A 24,225-nucleotide genomic window follows, 5' to 3' on the forward strand; every position below is an offset into this window, starting at 1 on the left:
GCTCCGGCCCCTGGCCGAGCACCGCCGGTCCCTCCCTCCCTATTTTCCCGGACATGTCCGGCTTTTTGGGATTTCCTCAAGGACGGGGATTTGAGGCCCAAAAAGCCGGACATGTCCGGGAAAATCCGGACATATGGTAGCCCTGGGAGTCAGAGTCATGGCCCTGCTTCTTCTCCACAGTCACTAGCTGGGCTAGTCAGGCCATTTAAAAGCAGCTTGTGGCTGGCTGTGCCATCAGGAGCTTGGCAGAGTCCAGAGTGTCTCCTGGAGCTTCTACTAGGCTGGTGCATCTCTGTACTACCCTTAATGTAGAGCTGCAGCTTAATGCTACAGCTTAGCCCCATCGTTTTCTCCATAAGTGGGGAATATTTTACTTGCAAAGTATTTGTGTGATTGCGGTGTATGATGGGTAGTTCTGACTTTCACTGAAATGGTGACTTGTTTTTGTGCGTGTCTATTCTTATCTCATACATATTGTGTATGTTAAGTGTAATGATGTATTTTAATGCATTAAAACAGCAAGGTAAACTGCATAGAGGTTTTCTGCCTGTACTCCCGGCCTATGTTTAGGGCTGTTTTGAGATTTTGTGCAATCTAAACACATTAAAGAGAGAGAATCTTGCAAATGCAACACATTGGAAAACATTTGTATTTGTCTGTGAGACTCTGTTTGAAAAGATTGTGTCAATATTACAATGTTTATCAGTGCACCTATATATGTACTCCCGTGGCTCCTGTCCCGTCTCTTACAAGGGAAGTGGACTAGGATAAACTTAAACAATGACTTCTTGCTTGAAAAACCCATCAGTGTGTTTGCACAGAGCTGAGAAAACAAAGAAAACTACCTATTTAAGAATTATTTTCTATCAATAGCTGTGTGTGAAAACAACCCCAGAGAGAGGACAGATAACACAGCAACTATAGTTGATGGGATTTAATTTAACAAGGTGTAAGTAATTGTGGAATTCCATATTTCACATTTCCATTGCCACAATATGTAGACCTGGGGGGAAAAAAACAACCTGAGTCAATATTTCACTACTAATGTTTTTTTCAAAGGTGTGTAGGAACATTGATTACATTTATTGGCTGATCTGATGCTGCCAGCCAAGACCCTGCTCTTCTGGGAGGAGGAGTACTCCACTTACATACCAATAGTTCAGCCAAATAGTATAAAGGGGTGACAAGAATTGATGGAACACTATATATTTCCATCAGTGTGCAGTGCTTCATCTTCAGAGCCATATTGTATGATAATCTTGATAGAAATGGGTTTATCTGGGTAGTTCCAAACAGGAAGGAGCCTGTGTATACCCACTAATAAGTCTGTTTATGTTGATGTCCTGACCTATCTCTTGGAACAAAAATATGGTACAAGTTTTGTTTCCCTGATACCACTCCTGGAAACACCTTCCTTGAAAATAACACACCTGGGCGTGACTTGTACTAACTGGCTGACGGACACTTGAAATGTTGCCTGTAGGGTGGTACTTGTAGAAAGTCGTGTCACAGAAATGGTAACCTTGGGGTTCTTTTAAAAAAAAATTATTTAACAAGTATTTATACAGCGTGTAATAAAGGAGTACCCTTTAATGCTCTGGGCGCCCTTGTCTATTCATAGAATCATAGAATCATAGAATATCAGGGTTGGAAGGGACCTCAGGAGATCATCTAGTCCAACCCCCTGCTCAAAGCAGGACCAAAGCCCAGACAGATTTGTGCCCCAGATCCTTAAATGGCCTCCTCTAGGTTTGAACTCACAACCCTGGGTTTAGCAGGCCAATGCTCAAACCACTGAGAACTTTCACTGTTTGCCCACACTCTCCCCACTCCCCCGCCTCCCCCGCAGCTACTTCCCACACTTTCTTTTATTGCAGATATCCACAATAAAACTACTTCCTCATTTACATGGTACATGTACTGAATGGCAAACACAGCACCACACTCCACTTCATTTTAACTAATCAGGTCCCCCCACCCCGCAGTCGGCTGTTCATCCACACGTAGTCCAGGTTCACGATTTCCCACCACTTGGAGAGTCACAGGCACCTCTGCAGAAGCTTGAAGCACACGTCCCTCCTCCTTAGCCAGCCCAGACTGAGCTGGGCTGCCTCCTTTTATCTGTCCCTTCCACCTGGACCATTGGCCAAGTCAGGTGAAATCTAACACTCAGATCTCTGGCATTTTCCTGTCTGCCTGTAACATGATCTCCCTGAAACCCCATATCTGACAAATTCCAAAAATTCAGGGAGTGTTCCAGGGATCAGTAGGCACAACCCTGTTGATTTTGCTGCAAATCAGAGCGCCAGAAAAGCCTGATTCAATGGAAAATCAGGCCTGGTGCTGCAGGCAGAGGAATCTCACTGCCGCCCTCTGCTGCTGCTGCCTAGACATATCAGAGGCAACAGCTTATCTTACTGTGTAGGTTGATTGTCTGTAGCCTGGGCTCCCCTAGAAATAAGAGAGCCTTACAGGGAGGGCTTGTGGGTGGGAGGAGAAAGAGGGTGCACAGAGATCCTGGCAGGAAATGGAGTGGAGGTGCACAGAGACACTGGCATGGAGGGAGATGCAGGACCCAGGGATGGTGGGTGCACAGAGACCCTGGAATGGGGGGAAATGAGAGGGGATGCGAAGAAACACTGGCATGTGGCAGAGCGGGGAATGTGAGCTACACAGCTCCTGGCATGGGGTAAGTGGTAGGGGGGAGCTGCACAGAGTAAATGAAATGGAGGGGGATGGGAGCTTGTGGGGGAGAATGGAGGGATTCAAGGAGTACCTGGTGTGTGCAATGAGCTCAGTTTACAGAAGCTGCAAAGTCTGTGCCCCCCCACTCTAGAAACACACTGGATCAAACAGAAGCATCAGTCCCCCCGATCAACTTGAATACACAGCGATGACATGAACGACTGAAATCAATCGACCCCACACAGAGTCTCCAGAGCTGCTGTACTTCACTGTTGTGCACGCAGTTAAAATTGCTTTTTGGATGAAATCCATCTCCATGCAGAAAGCCAGCCTAATGCCTGGGCACCCTTGAGCTCCCATTTCAGCTCTGTTTGGAGGGTTTAAGTGGGACTGAAGTGGGCCTTGCCCTTGTACGCTAGCTCTATGCATAGGGGAGAATCTCACCCTTTAGGAGCAAACTGCAATGTCAAATTTGGATCTTTTTATAAATGAATAACACGTAGTGTAAAACAAATGTACTTACACGTGTCCATCTTCTTCATTGATTATGTGGACCATTTCTGCTCCCAATCGGGCCCAAAGCAGAGTCAATATATTCTTATTCCAGAGAAATTCAACTTTTGTAATATATCTTGGGTTAATTTCAACATCGACGTACTTTGTATAAATGCTGCCTTGATGAAGGAGTCCACTGCAAATAGGAGAATGAGGAGAGTGACACTATCTGATATGGTCCGGGGCGGGGGTTCTCAACCTTTTTCTTTCTGAGTCCCCTCCCATGTTATAAAAACTCCACAGCCCAGCTGTGCCACAACTGCTTTTCTGCATATAAAAGCCAGGACTGCTGTTAGAGGGTAGTAAGCAGGGCTATTGCCGGGCACACCGGGAAGCTAAGTTGCTCAGGCTTTGGCTTCAGCCCCTGGCGGTGGGGCTCAATGCCCCGGGCTGCAGTCCCATGCGGCAAGGCTTCAGCTTTCTGCCTTGGGCCCTAGCGAGTCTAACACTGGCCATGGTTGGCGGACCCAGTGAAACCTCGTGGCCCTACAGAGAGCCCCAGACCTCTGGCTGAGAACCACTGGTCTAGGGGGCTGCTGAGCTAAGACAGGGTCTAAAGAACTTTCAGCATGTTGCCCTTATTTTTTATAACACTTAGTAACTTTGTAATAATAATTATTTGTATTTCTGTAGTATCCCCTGTGCTAGATGCTGTATATACACAGAACGAAAAGATGGTCCCTGCCCCAAAGAGCTTGCAATCTAAGAGTAAAACAAGAGACAACATATGACGACAGACAGACGGGGGGAGTACAAGGAAACAATGAGACATTATTGGTCAGCTGGATGGGTTGTGATCTCAGCACACTGGTAGCTTAACCATTGTCAAGTTTTTTGTAGACATCATGGGAGAAGAGAGTTTGAAGGAGGATACTGAGGTAGCTTTGTGGAGGTTTACAGGGAGCTCCTCCCAAGTATGAGGGGCAGCATCAGAGAAAACTTGAAGGTGAAAATTTAGCAAGTGGGAAATGGAGGCTGGCATCATGGGCTGAACAGAGGGGGGAGTTAGGTTGTGAAGGGCCATGCACCCCTTGCACCCTTCATATAAAGGTCTCTGTGCTAGTCTCACATTAATAAAGCTTTTTCATGTAGTCAAGATAGGTACTATACCCAGTTTACAGACTGGGTAAACCAAGGCCCGGAGGTTAAGCAGCTTGCATGAGTTCATCTAGCAAGTCAGTGGCAGAGCAGGGAATCATGTAAGCATGTGGGAGTGAATATGCTAACAAGCTATCACAGTGCTAGCATGGAAGTGGCGAGGCCAATGCCTATGGCAAAGCTGCACACAATGCCCGGTATGACCTGGATGGAAGTATGAACAATCTCTGTCTGAGCTGGCTGGAGCCTTCTCTCCAGGCAAATCTGACTCCTGAGTGCTTGTTAAATGTTACAGAGCCCAGGAAAAGGAATTGACTTCCATGCCCCTGCTCCAACCATTAGCCATTGTCTGTTTTTACGTGTGTTAACTAACATGACTGCAACAATGAGCAAACATTTGTTGCTTGCAGTCTTTAAACATGACTTGCAAACAGAGGTGTGAATGAAATATAGACACACTACAAACCCTAGTCTTGTGCCATTGAACTTACCAGATAATTTCGTACTGCTTTGTGAACCCGTCTGTGCCATGGAAAACTATGTTTAGTTCCCCCCTCACTTTCTTCGTGCCAGACAGCTTGATAGATATTCGGTGGCTCCAACCTACACAACAAAACCAAATCAAAGTAGATTGCTGGCATTGTTTAGGTTCCTTACCTACCACAAACAGTGACAGTTCTCTTGTGAGTGTACTTTTACTGTTCTCGTTTGAAGAACAGGAGGCTCAAGGGTCTCAGCAAGAATGGACTTTGGTAAACCGTTTAGTGTTTTTCCTTGGTTGTCAGCAGCCTTAAACTAGAGAGACATGGAAAACCACCGCCATTCAGCTTCTCAAAGGTTTATAACAGCACAGCGAGTTTACAGCTTTAGATCATCCAATTTCAAACCCTCCTCCCCCATCTATTTGGCTAAATAATTACCCTTCTACACTTACTAGTGAAGGGTGGGTGTGCTCCTGTGTTTAAAAAATATTTTTGGTTTATTTTCTCCAGTTTAGCTGGATATTGATCAGCATAGTGACCCATCATTGGGCAGCCTTCTCTGGGACATGGGAAGCAGAGTCCCTAGAGGAAAATAAGAGCGTCTGGGTAATGTGGAATATTTTTCTTTTCATCCTAACTCTTGCAAGACTAAAGCCGAAGAGGTGGCCCTGATGCTGCCAAAGCCTTGACCATTCCCTTCCCACACTATTGAACCCCACTGCGTTTCAATGTCCTGTTTCTGATATCAGTTTCTTTTCTGATTATTTGTGCTTAACTATCTGAGGATGAAACAAACTAACTCTTTACCCGTAACAATGAGGGGTGCACTTAACTTCCAGGTGGTGATGGTCTGAACCCTTCCATTTCAAACACTACCTGTTTTTCAGCCTGAGATTTGTACAAAACGTATGCTAGCCATAAACCTCCAATGGAACTAGTAGCATAGGAGACACCTGAGGTTTCACCTGTCCCAGTGGAATCATCAGATACCCAGGATTCCGCCACTGGTACTGCATGGGAGCCAGGGTCTATCTGTATCTATCCTGCCTTTTGTCTGCTCTCTACCAGCTGCATTGCTTTATTATTGTTGGAGCTTCCTTCTCCCTAAGTCCTGATCCCAGTCAGGCACTGGGAGAGCAGAGACACCCTAGCACCTGACTCTGTGTGTGATGTGTGTACATGAAAGTAGAGTTGTTAATGTTTGCAGCTCACCCATTCTTGGGCTGTTATGCTTACCGACTGGAAGAACTCGTATGTCCTGCAGGGATATCCAAGAAATCCATTGGGATAGAGGATACTTTGAAAATAAAACTGATGGCTGCGTGAATGATGGCATATAGGAGAATTGGCATCTGTTGAAACAAAATTATGAGTGTCTGTGAAACCATCTTCTATTACATTTGGCCATGTAGAGCAGGGGTGGTTTTTTCTCCTTTATAACAATACTAAAAATGCTGACTGGAAGGATAGCATGGTCCTGTAGGACTTAAGGGGAATGTTATGGGTTTCTGGTTGTCAATAGCATACGAGAAACTCGCTGCTTCAATTGACCAATGCATTGACTTCTCATAGCTGGAAAACTGGGTTCACACCTGCCTAAGATCTCTTGTGGATATTGATCCATGTTACAAGACAGCTATGCAACACAGTATCATTTTTTGTGTTGCAGCATGCCATAAAGCAGCAGTTCTCAAACTGTGGGTCAGGACCTGAAAGTGGGTCACAACCCCATGTTAATGGAGTAGCCAGGGCTGGCTTAGACTTCCTGGTGCTGAAGCTGAAGCCCGAGCATCACCGCCCGGAGCTGAAGTCTGAGGGCTTTAGCCCTGGGTGTCTGGACTCAGATTACAGACCCTTGCCTGGGACCGAAGACCTAGGGCTTCAACTTTGTCCCCCCCCCAACCTCGGGCTCGGACTGGCTTAGGCTCCTGGGGTCATGTAGTAATTTTTATTGTTGAAAGGGGGTCGCGATGCAATGAAATTTGAGAACTCCTGCCGTAAAGAATGCAATTCAGATGAAATGAATAGAGTATAAGGGATCCACAAGCTTTGTGTCCACCATTCCAAGCCATGTGGAGAGGGGATTCTTTCCTCCTTCTCCTTGGAAACATTCAGTCCAGCTCTTTGGCTCAAGTTGCTACAGGGAGGGGAGATGTACTCAGGCTCTGTGCCTTTGCTCAATGCCTTGTGGGTGCTGGATGCAGCGTGGTGAGAGGTGTCACTTGCAGCCTCTATTCCAGGGATCGGCAACCTTTGGCACGTGGCCCGCAGGGAAAGCCTCTCCCTTGACCCGCGCCGCTTCCAGCAGCCCACGTTGGCCTGGGACGGTGATCCGCGGGAGCCACGATCAGCCAAACCTCTGGACGCGGCGGGTAAACAAACTGGCCGGGCCCGCCAGGGGCTTTCCCTGACGGGCTGAGTGCCAAAGATTGCCGATCCCTGCGCTATTCCAAAGTGGGAGCTAGCGCTGCCCCAGTATAGGTATAGTCATGACCTGGTCCGCACCCTGACACTTCCCATTACGACTGAAGCACTAAATGATCTCTGCCCCAAATCTGCCATCAAATTATGGAAATTAAGGCTGATCCCACATCTTCTGTATAACCATTTCTCCCCTTACGCTACCTTCAGACCATCATGGCTGTCATCTGGCCCTCATTGTTTCATGCTTTTTTCCCACCCATCATCAAATATGCAAAAACATTATTTTAAAAATAAAACCCTCAAAAAAGCTCCATTTGCCATGTTCAGAACTATAATATGAACAGACACTGTGAGTTAATGCTACAGATGTTTGAAGTAGATTTACCTTCAGCGAAGACTCGACAGTCTTTTTTAGTCACTGGAATAATTACATCATCGCATCCAGGCATAATACTTCCTCCGTTTGGGTAAAAGTCAAGGTGGCCAGTGGTATTAACCATTCCAACTCCTGAAATACATACATGACATGGTGAGTGCCTCAGTTAATTCAGTGTCAGGACTGTTGCTGCAAATGTATGTGGGACCTTACCTATAGTAGGAAATTGGGCAGCATTACTATGAATAACGTCAACAAATCTTGCATCCGTAGGGTCCAATCTGACTTTAGGCGGAGTGCCTTCAAAAAAGGGCCCAGCGGGGTCCAAACCTAAAGAGGAACAAATTATTCACTGTTGGATTGGAAAAAAATTGTACGCATGTAGAGCATCAGTTTCAAATGAAGTATATAATGCAGGGTGAGTAGTAATGTAAATACGGGTTAGAACCCCAGGCCAGTGCACTAAACATTTTAATGTCATAAACATTTGTACAGTGTCAAAACACTTACAGAAGTCAGAATACTTCATAAAATGTAGTCACTCCAAGGAGAATGAAGCTTCGTTTCTCATGATGGTCTATTGTTTTTTCCAAGTGATCTAGAAGTGAGTCTCAACTTCTGGAAGGCAGCCTTCCTGCAAACTCTTCCCAGCGCAAGCAAAGTGCTATCGGTTAGTGTATAATGGTGTCATATTACCAAGGATGAGGGGGGATTTTAACACAATGATCCAGTTTCCTACATTTTCTGCTGGTGTGGAATGGAAAGACTAAAGAGTTTTTGATCAATTATTTATTTGTATTTTAGTAGCAACCATTGGGCCCAACTGTAATAGGCGCATTACAAATGCAAAGTGAGAGACAGTCCTTGCACAAAGGAGCTTGCAATCTAAGTAGAGAAAGGAAGCATTATCATGATTATCCCCCTTTTACAGGTGAAGGACTGAAGCACAGAGATTAAGTGACTTGCTCAAGGTCACACAAGAAGGCTTTCACAGAGCCAGGAACTGATCTATCCTAGTCCAGTGCCTTAATCACCGACCTGCTGTCGCTAGCAGCAGTAACTACTACAAATGAGTCTGGGGAAGTGAGGGAGGAAAAAACAAAATACAACACAGGAATGCAGTTATAGCCTGTCTGGCTCTGCTGGTTGTGCCCACAAACTCTTAGCAGGGTCCAACAGCTGTACAGGGAGAACCACCTTCTCCCAATACTTGGACCTCCATCGTGGTTTAAAACAACAGCATGTGGTGCAATGGTGCTCCACTCTAGCAGGAACCCCTTGCTGTAAGAGAACATGGGAACTGTGCCACAGGCTCCTCCCGCCCTAGGCAGTGCTAGTTTGGTGTCGGAGAGAGGTGAGGCTGTGACCGCCCCCTTCCTATACTTAGCTGGAGCAGTGCTTGTGCTCATGGGAGTGCAGGGATTGCTGTCACGCTCTGCTGCTGTGCAAGTGCATGTAGGGGTGGGGAAAACCAAGAGACAGCACAGAAAAGTCTTCAGGGGACTTGTGTGGTTATTTCCTCTCAAAGGCCTGGGAAAAGGTCATTTAGTGGGATTGTAGCCTGTGTTCCCGCCTCATCTCTTAAACCCATTCAGAGCAAGACATATGTCTTAACAGTGGCCATTGGGAGACTCCTTGGAGGCAGAGTGTTTCTGCCTTGTTAATAAGTCCCACCCCAATTCCCACTTCCACTGAAAGTATGTTAAGGAGAAACTTCAGCTTTACTTTGCAAATGGATTGTAAGACATGGAAAACTGTGTGTGGAGAGAAACTTGCCAGTTGTATCTCAGGTCATTATTTGCTTGAGACTACTAAAAATACAGATCTGCATAAGAATCCTCACTGTTGATATTTTAATACTGTTACTAAAGCAATACGGATAACATTGCATTTTCAGCTAACAAACACAACAATAAATGTTGAATATCTACCAGTATGCAGATGCACTAGGTTTTTTTATTTAAATATTTTGCTTACTCATGATAACACCATAAAGAATGCATAGTGACGTCTATAGGAACAACACATAGAACAGGCTAAATTTCGCTGTGGCATAAGCAAACACCCCAACTCATTGAAGTTGGTGAAGATACAACTACTTATGCCTGTTTAGCTCAGGGGTCCAGCTTTGCAAACTTCTTTCCTCTTAAAGAACATACTGTGTAACGTTCCATCTTAGTGAGGTAGCCTACCGGTTATTCTTTTGATGCCTCGTATTCTTCTTCCCGCATCTCCTGCAGCATGTGCACCCAGACTATGGCCAATGATATGGATATGAGAAGGGCAGAATTGAAACATTTTCTGAAGAGTTTTTAGAAAAAAAGAAAATAGAACATCTGTGTTTGACATTTAAATACATAAGATGCCTTCTTTTCATAGATTTTACAGCCAGAAGGGACCATTGTGATAATTTAGTCTGATCTCCTGCATAACACTGGCCATAGGACTTCCCTGTATTAATTCTTGTTTGAACTAGAACATTTTTAGAAAAAATCCCATCTCGATTTAAAGATTTCCAGTGATGGAGAATTCATCACAACCTTTGGTTAGTTGGTCCAATGGTTAATTACCCTCATTGTTAAAAGTGGGCACTTTACTTCTAGAATGAATTTGTCTAGCTTCAGGTTCTAACAACTGGATCTTGATATACCTTTGCCTGGTAGACTGAAGAGCCCTCTATCAAAATTCTGTTCCCCCATATAGGTAATTATGTACTGTGATCCAGCCATCCTTTAAGCGTCTCTTTGGTAAGCTTGGATGTGATGAAATTCACCCGCCTCTGTGGTGAGTTACTGTACAAGGCCTATTCACCCCTTAGGTTTCACATGGCCCTAGAGGCTCAAGTGGAGATTAATTGGTGAATACACTCTGTCTAGGGGTGTATTTGACCCAAGGAGTTAAAACTTTTGTGCCACTGAAAGCGACAGTGACTAGTTGCCTGGAGTCTACACCTAACTTGCTTACGCATGTACCAGAATAAGTGCCTCCAGCCATATTTGCTTGTCTTCCTTGAGAGAGGAACTGAAAAACTTTGGCTACAGTATTTTCAAATGTTTTTACCTTTAAATGAAAGAAACCCAGGCTTTCAATTTACAGTGTTACCCATGTTCCTTATAGCTTTTGCCAATGATTTTAGTAGGTATCTATGCTAAGTTCAAACCAAATATCTCCTAATAATTCCTGTTAGCCATTCATAAAGCCACAATGGTTTGATTTGCACGTGAATTGTTCAGCGGCAAAGTCTTGTTTCAGAGTCCTCACAAATAGTCTTCATGGACAACATATACAATTAGTATTGTATAGGCGTAGGACATCTACACTGGAGATCCAGTCATAATACAGTTGTCTCATATTCAGTTAGGCACAAAGAGAAAATATCTGGCTGTGAATTGTCTCTGCTGTGGATCCTTCAGGTGGTAGCCAATAGCTTGACCTGGGCTGGATTACATTTTGTGCCCAAACTCAGGGCTTTGAGCAATGGAAGTAGCTATACAATTGATGGGAGAAAAATGTGTAAACCAAAAAAAAAAATTTACAGTTGTATAAAGGTCTCAGAGGAAGAAACCAATCAGTGAAGAGAGAAAATGTTAAAAGCCCAAGAACCATGTATGCAGAGATTTCACTATGGTAGTATTTTCATTGTGGAGAAGCATGAGTCGGACAACAAACACTCCACAGTACAGCCATATTGAATGGAGAGAGGGACACACAAATCTCATGAGCAACTGGGGCCTTCTTGTCCAAGGAAATGAGATGAGACTCTGTGGAAGGCAGATCATTAAGAAACTGGGATCTTGTATAGGAAGAAGACTAGAGGCATAGGAACAAAGCCACCAGGCTGGAAATGATAGGGTCTGTCAGGCAACAAGTTTCAAGGGTACTCCCTTGAGATGCTAGTGTTCGCAAAACCTATACTGTGTCAGATGGAGCCTTAGGGTTGCCAACTTTCTAATTGCACAAAACCGAACACCCTAGCCCTACCCCTTCCCTGAGGCTCCGCCCCTGCTCTGTCCTGCCCTGCCCCTGCTCACTACATTTCCCCCTCCCTCGGTGGCTCGCTCTCCCCAATCCTCACTCACTTTCACTGGGTGGGGCAGGGGCTTCGGGTGTGGGAGGGGGTGAGGGCTATGGGTGAGGGGTTTGGGGCGCAGGAGGGGGCTCCAGGCTGGGGGTGGGGCCAAGGGATTTGGAACGTGGGAGGGGGCTATGGGTTGAGGCAGGGGGTTGGGGTGTGGGAGGGAGTATGGCTCTGGGCTGGGGGTGCAGGCTCTGGGGTGGAGTTGAGGAATTTGGGGTGCAGGAGGGGGCTCCAGGCAGGGGGTAGAGCCGAGGGATTTGGAGTATGGGAGGGGGCTGCGAGTTGGGGAGTGGGACAGGGTGAGGGCTCTGGGGTGGGGCCGGGGATGAGGGTTTTGGTGTAGGAGGGAGGCTCTGGGTTTGGGGGGGCTCAGGGCTGGGGCAGGAGGTTGGAACTTGGGTTGCGGGCTTACCTCAAGTGGCTCCCAGTCGGTGGTGCAGTGGGGCTAAGGCAGGCCCCCTGCCTGTTCTGACACCATGTTGCACGCACCCTGGAAGTGGCCAGCAGGTCTGGTGCTAGTATGCGGGCGGGGGGTAGGAAGCTCTGCGTGCTGCTCTTGCTCGCAGACCCCCCAGCTCTTATTGGCCAGTTCCCGCCCAATGGGAGTGCGGATCCTGTGCTTGGGGCGGGGGCAGCGTGCGGAACCCCATGGCTCCCCCCTGCCTGGGAGCTGGACCTTCTGCTGCTTCCAGGGTGTAGTGCAGTGCCAGAACAGGTAGGGACTAGCCTGCCTTAGCACCACAGCATTGCCGACCGGACCTTTAACAGCCTTGTTGGTGGTGCTGACAGGAGCCGCCAGGATCCCATTTTGACTGGGTGTTCCGGTCGAAAACTGGACACCTCTTCACCCTAGCCTAGATGGAGCCTTAAGTACCTTGGCCAAAACTTTCACACATAGATGTCTAATGTGTGGCATCTAAATCCACATGTATTTAGCTAAATAAATGCCCTGATTCTCAGAGGTACTGAGCATCCACAACTCTATTCAAAGTCCGTGTAGGTGTCAGCACTTTTGTAAATCAGCCACTTTGATTTAGGTGCCTAAGTTTGAAACTCTTTCCTCTTGTGTCAGACAGAGACTGGGGACTGGCAGCAGAGGCAGGACAAGACGGTTGTTAACAGGGAAACCCCTGGGATAATTCTGAGGCTCTGTTGTGCCTGGAAGTAACGAAGTCAGAACTAGAGGACTTAGGGTACATCTACACTACAGTGGGGAGTCGATTTAAGATACGCAAATTCAGCTACGTGAATAGCGTAGCTGAATTCGACGTATTGCAGCCGACTTACCCCGTTGTGAGGACGACGGCAAAATCGACTTCTGCCGCTTTTTGTCGGCGGCGCTTACTACCACCTCCGCTGGTGGAGTTAGAGTGCCGATTTGGGGATCGATTGTCGCGTCCCAACGGGACGCGATAAATCGATCCCCGAGAGGTCGATTTCTACCCTCCGATTCAGGCGGGTAGTATAGACCAGACCTTAGAGTGTTTATATCCCGTAGCCAGACATCAGAGCCAGAAGTCCAGCAGTATTAAGTGAGCCTCTGGACTGCTCCCAGCCTCTGTTTGCTTTGGGAATGAATTACTAAATTGAGAATCTAACTCTATCTCAAGCATAAGTATGTATTCCTAACAACTATTTACTAATCACTCTAAGGCTAGGTCTACACTACCCACCTGAATCGGCGGGTAGAAATCGACCTCTCGGGGATCGATTTATCGCGTCCCGTCGGGACGCGACAATCGATCCCCGAATCGACGCTCTTACTCCACCAGCGGAGGTGGGAGTAAGCGCCGTTGACAGGAAGCCGCAGAGGTCGATTTTTGCCGCCGTCCTCACAGTGGGGTAAGTCGGCTGCGATACGTCGAATTCAGCTACGCTATTCACGTAGCTGAATTTGCGTATCTTAAATCGACTCCCCCTTGTAGTGTAGATGTAGCCTAAGAGTCATGTTGGTGCCTCCTTTGCAGTGAATATACAAATACAGTTGAGAAAGCAAAGAAATATTGCCACCTACTGGTCTTTTAAGTTAGTCACTTCTATCATATTACTGTACTATCTTTCGGACATACTTTTCTGACCACAAGAAAACAAGATCAGAGCACAAAGACACCGGTTACATAAACCCGTTATGCTCATGTGAATCTTAGCTTTAAAAAGTAACTTAAAATTCATAATATATTTTTTTACCATTAAAGTTTTTATGAAATAAGCAATCTCAGCCCCAACAACACGGATGTTGTTCACTGCACTGATGTATGTGCCTTTTGCACCATCTGCCCAGTCCACGGCAATGCAGTTCACATCTTCCACTTCCACTAGCAGCTAGTGTGTAAACAGAAAACAAAGAATTTATGAAAGCATACAGTAAAATACTGATTCAACTTAAACCTAAATAAATCCTTAAGTAAATTGAGCATTTGGGTTGCTTGTCGTTTACAAAGGACAGCATTTTACTACAGCAATTACACACACTAATGTGGGTCTTTTCATGAAGCACAATATGATGAAAACTTGACATTCATACAAACAGGTGTCTGAACTTAAAATATTTTGATTGTGCTCTTTTATTCATTTTTGTCACATAAATACTTATTTCAGATCAGAACTATAAACTGATTTATTGCAGTATACAATTTCTGACTGTTTTGTTTTCTCTTCTGTAAACAGTTTAACGAAACCGTTAATTTTTAAAGCTCTCTCTTCAATTCTGAAAAAGGCAATTGAGAGTGAGGGGCTCAGAACTGAGTGGGAGGTTTCTGCAATAGCAGGTAAAGCTAAAAGCTTGGTGACTTCCACATTGGAGGCTTACAAAAGTCAGGGATATTGTTCTCTCTAATTTCCCATCATAACTCAGCATTTACTATAATAAGAGTTTATGTTTGCACTGTGCTTCTATGGTCTGTCCTCTTCGCAAAGCAGTATGTCTGTGCTGACCCATGAACAGTGCAGAGAAGGAATCATGCCTTAGAGAGAGGATTCCGTCCCTCCTTCCTATTTTGCTCCACGGGACCAGTACTTAGATGCTGGTGGATTACTACCAACAGTTCAGCTGCTCTGCTTAGAGGAGCAAAGGCTTCACTTCCTGCTCAGGGGTGGGTGGGGATGGAAGTGCATAGAGTGCCAGTTTACCACTTTATGCCTAGACCCAAGGTTTGGGGAGGAGAAGGGGTTTGTGGGGTTCTTACCCCTCTCATTCCCCTGAGCAGGTACATGGACCACATTGTAGCCTGACGTTTTTTTGTATTCAATGGATGAAGGTAAATTTGCGTCATATTATCCTGTATAACATGAGACAGCGAGAGACACTGTACGGTGATCTCTTATTTTTTTCATTTTAAGGTTAGTATTTTGTATCAAAAGACAGTATAAAACACCCTCTACTGAGAGGGCATTGAAATATTTAGGTTCAGTTCTCTGCTGTGTATTGACGTTTCAAAATATTGTGGGTTGTTTATTTTTCCTAAATGTCTAAGATGATTCCAGTAATTGTGAATAGATCTGGTTGGAAAATATTTTCCTCTAGAAAATTTTAAAATTTTCACTGAAAAACTGACCTTTTTAATTCAGAAAAAAAAAAATTTCTGAAAGGTCAAAATGTCCCTTAGAAAACTGATATTTTTCACAAAAAGTCATTTGGTCAAAAGTCCAATTTTCTATTGAAAAACAGTTTTGATGGTAAATTTTTGACCTGCCTTAACTGAGCGTTCTGGGTTTGAATTGTGTGCTAAATCAGGCCAGCATATTGGAATTACTGTAGATTCTAGCCTTCACATGCTTTATTCTTTCAGGAAGATCTACTCAACAGCTAACTAAGCTTTAGATAAAGATTTTTTTAACTTTTAAATTTAAGTTTTCAGTTTTGCAAACAAGCATTGTTGAGTACAAGAAATGTGTGTGTCTGTACACACACGCTCACTGTCTCTTTAGTTTTAAAATTTCTCCTCTCTTCTGAATAGGGAGTAGTAAGTAACAAGACCATCTATTAGCTTCAGCACAGTTAACTAAACCGCAAGGAGCAAAAAAGTCATTAAGGCTATGTCTACATTAGCACTTGTGTCGGTAAAACTTTTGTCGGTCAGGGGTGTGAAAAAAACACACCCCTGACCGACATAAGTGTCAACCACAAAAGTGCTCGTGTGGACTGTCCCATGTTGGCTGGAAAGAGCTCTCTCCTGTTAGCATAGAGTGGCAACCCAGGAGACCTTATAATGATGGAGCTGCAGCGGTACAGCTGTGCCGCTGTAAGGTCTGTAGTGGAGACATTGCCAAAGTTTCAATATCTGAATGCTTGGAACAGTGTAGGCTTGGCATGAGACCAAAATAAAACACCATTTCCATTAGAATAAAAATCCAACTTCTCCGGTGAATTTGCTAAGATTCCAATACTACAAAGACTTCCACATGTGCTTCATTTTACTCTCTCTGAGTAGGCCCATTACTCGCAGTGTGTAAAGTTAAGCAGGCATGCAAGCCTTCATAATGTCAGGGCCTAAGGTATTACCTACTTCCTGGTTACGCAACGGTTAGGTTGATCCTGAGTATAAACGGATTTCCCCTGGAGCCTCGTGCCATAGGCTCTCTCTGCTTTTGCAGATCGGTGTTTGTTGAGGCCCAGGCTTTTCTCTTTCTATTTTGCTGAGTAGGAGTCCTACTTTGGGAAGAAGAGTTTCTTTTTCTCGGTATATACGTGCACATATCATTGCTTTCCATTCATTTGTCCAAAGTAGTATTTACTTCGTTAGACTGATGGACATAAGGAGCCATAATAATTCTGTGTGACTGGGGCTACATTTTCAGGGCTGGCTTGTGTCAGTGGTGATGGCAGAGGGATAGTCTCCTCCAGCTGAGGGGTGACATAGCTGAGTTGATAACGCACTGGCCTGAAACTCAGATGACTAGGGTTCTATTCCAGGCTCTGCCACCAGTTTGCTGGGTGACCATTGGTAAGTCACTTTGTGTCTATGTGCCTCATTTTCCCCATCTGTTAAATGGGAATAATGACACTGGCTGCCTTTGTAAAGCACTTTGACGTCTATGGATAAAAGGAACTACTGTTTATACTCATTCATAAGCCAAATTTTTTAAGTAAAAAAGGGAAGCACCAGAGAAGGGGGTCGGCTTATGAATGGGTATAGAGAGAGAGAGAGAGATGGGACACAGCCCCTCCCCTCAACAGAGGGAGCAAGGAGAGGCAGCAGAGCCCAGGGCCAGTGCAACCATTTAGGCAAACTAGGCGGCCGCCTAGTGGTTGGGGGCGCCTAAATGCTTGCTCAGGCGAGGAGGTGGAGTGGAGGGAAGCTGGGGTGGGGGGGGGCACAGGGAGGGCCGCCCGCAGTAACGGGGGTTAGGGGCGCGCACAGGGGAACTGCTCCCCAACCCAGATCACCTCCACTCTGCCTCCTCCGCTGAGCACACAGCCCCCGCTCTAAGTCTCCTCCACTCGGCGCCGCAAGCCTGCGAGGGGAGGAGAATTAGAGCGGCGCTGGAATGCTCAGTGGAGGAGGCCGAGGTGAGCTGGGGCGGGCTCCCCAGGCGGGGTTAGCTGCTGCAGACGGGGGGGCTCCCCGGGCGGGGGGGGGGGGGGCCCCTGGGGGGGGGGGGGGGGTTAGGGGGGGGGGGGGGCGCAAGGTAGAAGTTTCGCCTAGGGCGCAAAACTTCCTTGCACCGGCCCTGGCAGAGCCAGAAGGGAAGAAGCAGGGCCAGAGTCTCTCCGCTTCTGGCCACGCTGCTCTCCACCCAGCCTCCGAAGAAGCTGCAGCTCCGGGGCTGGCAGGCTGCAGCCATGCCGCTCGGCCCTGCCCCCAGAGCAGGCTGTGGTCATGCCGCCCGGCCCGCCAGAGCACGCTGCTGCCATGCCACCTGGCCCAGCCCGCTGGAACATGCTACGGCTGTGCCACCCTGTCTGGCCGCCGGAGCAGGCTGCGGCCGCGGCCGCGCTGCCCAGCCTGCCAGAGCAGCTCCAGCCAGGCCAGAGACATTCTCCCCTGGCCCTCCCCAGCTAAGGTGGGAAGGGATGGGATGGGGAGAGTGTGGGGGTCCTGGGCTAGGGGTGGGGTCTTGTGGGGGGTGGTCACAGGAGTTACCCCAGCTTCTCCCACCCCCCAAAAAAAATTTCCCCACCAGTTGCTGTCCCGGCCTGTCAGGATAAGCAGCTGGCGTGCCGGGACACTTTGTTTACTTAGGTTTACCTCCGTGCCTGTGGACGCTCAAGGTAAACAAACTATCTCAGCCTGCCAGCGGCTTATCCTGATGGCCCTGGAGCCAAAGTTTGTTGACCCCTGAATTATAGGGTCGGCTTATGAATGGGTCATAACAATTTTCCATTTTTACTTATCCATTTTGGGGCGGTCGGCTTATAAACTAACCGACTTATGATCAAGTCTATATGTTATATAAGAGCTAGGTATTAGTATTGTTACCTCCCCCAACCACCCAGGGAGGAGTGGACGCCACAAGAAGTATAGGTTTTTCTTCCAACGCTGGACTATTACAAAACACTATGCACAATCTTAAACCCAGCATTCTCATTTCCTGTGAAAGCCATATGGAATGTACAGTCCAATTCACTCCCACACCCGCATTAATTAAAAAGGCGAGGTGATTATTAAAGTTGTTACATTTTGGTTAGCACCCCTTGCACATTAGTAACATCAAGTGGTTGTCAAAATGCAAGCTTAATACTAGTGTTTAAGAAACAGCAATTGAATGTGGCTGCAGTTAAAGTTGGAAAATTGTAGGATATTCTCTCATACCAAGCACATCTCTACCACCCAGCCACGTTTTCCGGTGCTCATGAATCCATGAACAATGAAGCGTGTTTTCCTATGTGAGCAGAAATAAGAGTCTTTGATAGTTGAGGAATGTATTACAGAGATCACCTGTTTTGAGCAAAAACAACAGTAATAATCATCATCCTCTATTTTGTCATCATCCAACTCTTCTTAGCTAGGAAATAAAAACAAAATATGGTCCAGATCGTCCTTTGTGTAGGAGTAGTGAATGGATGCTATCTTCACTCCTGGAAACCCATGGGTTTCATTGGCTCCCCACAGCTCCCTGCCTCTCTAACCCCAGTCGCAGCATAGCTCCTGCACTGTCCCTGCTGCTCCAAACTACTCCTCTCTGTGTACAAAGAGCTCTTTATACATAGAGCCAACCAGCATAAGTTAATCACAATGAGCAATACCTCACTGAGTATCCCCCAATGCCAGTCCTCCCAGCTCCTGCCTGCCCCCTTACTGACCTAACTCCTGACTCCCCAATACTGCAGTGCAACTGAAGAGTGGCTTTGGGAAGTCACAGGGGATGGAATCATTGAGGTCACTTCCCTCTCCAAATATGCTGGTACAGCTCCATGTTAGGGGCAGTAGTGGAGGCCTGCTGTACATTCATTTAGTATGGCCCTTTCTTCTGCTGCCAGGATGATCTCTAACCCTGAGTCTAATTTTTTAACTAATGCTGGGTCTCTGCTCTGGGTGAGTGGAGAGAGTGGGACTCTGACGCATTCCAGGGCGATGTCCCTACGAGCTTAGTTTGAGTCATTTCTATTCAATGCAGGTTGAGCTGCTGGGCAATAATGCAAGGTACGTGCTACCTGATTTAATGTGTTGGATAGCAGTAATGTTTTGTGTAACCCACTGGTGAGTGTATGCTACATGTCCTCTCAAGCTCTGGCTTTAATAGCTCCTGTCTTTATCTTTTGAGGTGCCCAGTTGGATCCCTGTTGTGTTGGCCAAGATGGTGGCTGTCACATTTACACCGTCGCAGCTTGTGGCATTTTTGATGTTCATGCATAACACAAAAGGCAAAATGTTCAAAAGCTCCTAAGTCCCATTTTTAGAAGAGTCTTAGGCTCCTAAGTCTCAATGAAAGTCAATGGGACTTAGGCTCCTAAGTGCCTAAGTCATGTTTCTACGTCACTTAAGTGTTTTTTGAAAATGTGACCTCCTGGGCATGTCTCACTTCCACCCCCAAAGTGATCTAGTTCTGGCTCAGTGGGATGGCACTAGTACTGCTGTGTCCATGGGGCAGCAGCAATAGCGCTGGCTTACTCACGCTGCTCCACTGCCTCCCCCCGTTCTCCAGGGATGAGATGTCCATTCATTCTCCATGCCCGTTCAGTTTTTGGCTTTTGCTGAAATTGCCAACAAGGGCACCAGTTAGGGTGGTGGTTTGTATGATGAAGGCAGCTGTGTTCTGGGGAAATGGACTGAGACCACAGATTTAATAATAATAATTAATAATTAATGGAGATATCCCATCTTCTAGAACTGGAAGGGACCTTGAAAGGTCATCGAGTCCAGCCCCCTGCCTTCACTAGCAGGACCAAGTACTGATTTTGCCCCAGATCCCCAAGTGACCCCCTCAAGGATTGAATTCACAACCCTGGGTTTAGCAGGCCAACGCTCAAACCACTGAGCTATCCCTCCCCCCCAATAGAAATAGAAAAAGGAGGTTGACCGGCCCCCAACCCAGTCAGAACCAAAGCCCTCCTGGACCATCTTCAGGGCCTAGACAAAATTTTTGAAGGTGCGCTCGAGGACGGCATACTAGCCACTACCCAGGATCCATTCCCTTTATTTCAGGATCGCCTCTCCCGTTTCCACCGTGCTTGGTCCCTTATAACCTTGGACCGTTGGGTTCTTCGCACGGTGGAGAGGGGATACGCTCTCCAGTTTTCTTCGTTCCCCCCCTCCCACCGTCCCTCCCCGTCCCTCTTCAGGGACCCTTCTCACGATCATCTCCTTACACGGGAGGTTTTTGTGCTCCTTTCTATGGGGGCTATAGAGGAGGTTCCATCAGAGTTAAGGGGCAGGAGGTTTTACTCCCGCTACTTCCTGATCCCCAAAATAGAAGGGGGTCTTCGACCTATTTTAGATTTACACGGACTCAACAAATTCATAGTAAAGTTGAAATTCCGCATGGTCTCCTTGGGGACCATTATCCCTTCCCTGGAGACTGGTACGCCGCCCTCGACCTGAAGGACGCATATTTTCATATAGCAAATCATGGTGAAATTCCTCAAGGGCTTCTTTTCCATGGGTCCAGATGATGAAGATGTCATCAATGTAGCGCAAGTAGAGTAGGGGCGTTAGGGGACGAGAGCTAAGGAAGCGTTGTTCTAAGTCAGCCATAAAAATGTTGGCATATTGTGGGGCCATGCGGGTACCCATAGCAGTGCCGCTGACTTGAAGGTATATATTGTCCCCAAATGTGAAATAGTTGTGGGTGAGGACAAAATCACAAAGTTCAGCCACCAGGTTAGCTGTGACATTATCAGGGATACTGTTCCTGATAGCTTGTAGTCCATGATTTCAATAATTTCCATCCCACCATCAACTTCAGCCTAGATCAATCCACACAAGCGGTCCATTTCCTGGACACTACTGTGCTAATAAGCAATGGTCACATAAATACCACCCTATACCGGAAACCTAGTGACCGCTACACTTACCTACATGCCTCCAGCTTCCATCCAGGACACACCACACGATCCATTGTCTACAGCCAAGCTCTAAGATATAACCGTATTTGCTCCAATCCCTCGGATAGAGACAAGCACCTACAAGATCTCTATCAAGCATTCTTAAAACTACAATACCCACCTGCTGAAGTGAAAAAACAGATTGACAGAGCCAGACGAGTACCCAGAAGTCACCTCCTACAAGACAGGCCAACAAAGAAAATAACAGAACACCACTAGCTGTCACCTTCAGCCCCCAATTAAAACCTCTCCAGCGCATCATCAGAGATCTACAACCTATCCTGAAAGATGATCCTTTACTCTCACAGATCTTGGGAGACAGACCTGTCCTCGCTTACAGACAACCCCCCAACCTAAAGCAAATACTCACCAGCAACCACACATCACTGAACAAAACCACTAACCCAGGAACCTATCATTGTAACAAACCCCGATGCCAACTCTGTCCACATATCTATTCAAGTGACATCATCATAGGACCTAATCACAACAGCCATACCATCAGGGGCTCGTTCACCTGCACATCTACCAATGTGATATATGCCATCATGTGCCAGCAATGCCCCTCTGCCATGTACATTGGCCAAACCGGACAGTCTCTACGCAAAAGAATTAATGGACACAAATCTGACATCAGGAATCAAAATACTCAAAAACCAGTGGGAGAACACTTTAACCTGTCTGGTCATTCAGTGACAGACCTGCGGGTGGCTATCTTACAACAGAAAAACTTCAAAAACAGACTCCAACGAGAGACTGCTGAGCTGGAATTGATATGCAAACTAGACACAATCAACTCCGGATTGAATAAGGACTGGGAATGGCTGAGCCATTACAAACATTGAATCTATCTCCCCTTGTAAGTATTCTCACACTTCTTATCAAACTGTCTGTACTGGGCTAGCTTGATTATCACTTCAAAAGTTTTTTTTCTCCTAATTAATTGGCCTCTCAGAGTTGGTAAGACAACTCCTACCTGTTTATGCTCTCTGTATGTGTGTATATATATCTCCTCAATATATGTTCCATTCTATATGCATCCGAAGAAGTGGGCTGTAGTCCACGAAAGCTTATGCTCTAATAAATTTGTTAGTCTCTAAGGTGCCACAAGTACTCCTGTTCTTTTAAAAAAAAAAAAAAGTGAGAGTCATGTTCCATACCTCTCACTCCCAGCGATGGGCCTGTCAGCTTCATTTGTGTGAGGAAACATTGCCACCTAGTGGCTTTTTGGGTAAATTGATCGCCTCTTTCATAGGGCTGCAGCTGTGTGACCCAGATTTTGCAAACACATGCTTAACTTTAATGGGACTCTCAGGCACTTAGAGTAAAGCCTGTATTTTATCTGTTTGTAGGATTGGGGCCTGTGCGAGGTAGCCACGTTTGTGGTTATCAACTGCTGCATTCAGCATTCCCCTGCTTTCTGACTGTGCGGTGTGCCAAGTCTGATCTAAGGACACCATCGGTATTTTCTTAGACCCATCATGTGAAAAAGCTTTAGGGTCTGTAAAGAAAATAAAACCTGATGTAAACTCCACCACATGGACTGTATGTCAGTGGGTCAGCTCCACACAGCCCTGAATGGTGGCTAAATAAGATATTTTTACCTCAAGAAGGTCCACAAAATAGATCAGTTCAGCCCCCACAACACAGATATTGTTTGCTGCTTCAGTTTACAAGGCATTTGAGCCATCTCTCTATCTACAGTAATGCAGTTCACGTCTTCCACTTGAAACGTGAACTGGTGGATATGAAAACAAGAGGACAGAAGGAAACCAGCATGAGTTAAAAGTCAGGAGTCAGGTTATTAGAACTAAATTTTTGGAGCAGAATTTTTAAATTTTTGGCACAGACTAGCATATAAAGAGCTTAATGAGAAAACAGAGCTGACCATGTTTTGAAGTCAGTATATTTTAGCTAGAAAATACATACCAAATAGTTTAAAAAAGGAAAGCTGAAATTTCAAGTTGAAATGGAATGACTGTGAGATAAAATTTGTATTATACCCTGCATGTATCTGTTATCTAGGGGTAGTCTTACCCATGGTATATCCATGTATAATGAAAGGAGTTTTCCTGTGTGTTCAGAAATTTGAAGCTATATAGCTGAGGGATTTATAGCTGAAATTTCCTGTATTAAGAAAGAAAAGGAAAAAGAAAAAGATCTGTGTATCCTACCGTGGCATGTATTTTTATGTGGAGGCAGTGTGGCCTGGTGAGTAGAGCATGGGACTGGGACTTGGGAGAGTTGGGGTTCTATTCCCAGCTCTCCCACTGGCCTGCTGGGGGACCTTGGGTTATGTCACTTCCTCTCTCTGTGCCTTAGGCCTGGTATATGCATAAAACTCAGCTACATCGTTCAGGGCTGTGAAAAATTGCATTGTGTGTGTGACATAGGTAGTTAGACCTAGCGCCTAGTGTAGATGCAGCTAAGTCATCAGAAAAATTCTTCCATTGACCTAGCTACTGCTTCTGGAGAGAGTGGATTTCCTACAGTAACAGAAAAACACTTTCCATCACTGTAGTGTCTACGCTAGAGCGGCGTAGCTGCAGCATGTGTAGTGTAACCATAATCTTAGTTTCCCCTTAGCTTTGAGATCTACTGCCCTATCAGAACTAGGTATTATCAAAGGGAATACCTTCAGGCTGATGGGGGATGGGTGCCTGTTAGTCTCTCATTTTTTTTTTTTTTTTAAGGAAAAAATCAGAGGAGGGTGGGGGGAGAAACCTGACTTTCTATCCCTATTTCTTTTTTATCTTAAAGACTCTCTAGACAACTGGAAAACTGCCAGTTATCACATCAGAGACCCTGGGTAACATTTGATGAGTTGAGAGGGGAAGCAATATTTTAATATTTTTTTTGTTTAATTGTGGCTTATTAAGACTCATTAAACTCAAATACTTCCATAAGCAATTGGGAAAAAAAGATGACTTGAAGTACTCAACATCACCATACCCGCAGCGAGGGGTTGAGAGAAGTCAGAGGATATATCTGAGACCCGCACCAAGTCCTCCAGAGAAGACCAGACCTGGTAATCCTGAAGGGT

The 24,225-nt window shown here is 45.9% G+C and overlaps 1 protein-coding gene across 1 annotated transcript in view; it reads right to left on the minus strand.

The window, feature by feature from the left end:
* Window positions 1-201: 201 nt before the first annotated feature.
* LOC117880591 (pancreatic lipase-related protein 2-like) overlaps window positions 202-24,225 on the minus strand; it is a 39,179-nt gene continuing 15,155 nt past the window's right edge. The window contains exons 4-13 of the mRNA XM_034776874.1: window positions 18,451-18,576; window positions 13,886-14,020; window positions 9,813-9,921; window positions 7,834-7,950; window positions 7,630-7,752; window positions 6,057-6,172; window positions 5,273-5,402; window positions 4,830-4,941; window positions 3,209-3,376; window positions 202-1,003 (exon numbers count right to left, since the gene is read on the minus strand). Coding sequence (XP_034632765.1) covers window positions 940-1,003; window positions 3,209-3,376; window positions 4,830-4,941; window positions 5,273-5,402; window positions 6,057-6,172; window positions 7,630-7,752; window positions 7,834-7,950; window positions 9,813-9,921; window positions 13,886-14,020; window positions 18,451-18,576 — 1,200 coding nt within the window. The 3' untranslated portion in view covers window positions 202-939. The remainder of the gene's footprint in view (window positions 1,004-3,208; window positions 3,377-4,829; window positions 4,942-5,272; window positions 5,403-6,056; window positions 6,173-7,629; window positions 7,753-7,833; window positions 7,951-9,812; window positions 9,922-13,885; window positions 14,021-18,450; window positions 18,577-24,225) is intronic.

The sequence above is a fragment of the Trachemys scripta genome, chromosome 7, assembly GCF_013100865.1.
Source record: "Trachemys scripta elegans isolate TJP31775 chromosome 7, CAS_Tse_1.0, whole genome shotgun sequence".
Classification (NCBI taxonomy): domain Eukaryota; kingdom Metazoa; phylum Chordata; order Testudines; family Emydidae; genus Trachemys; species Trachemys scripta.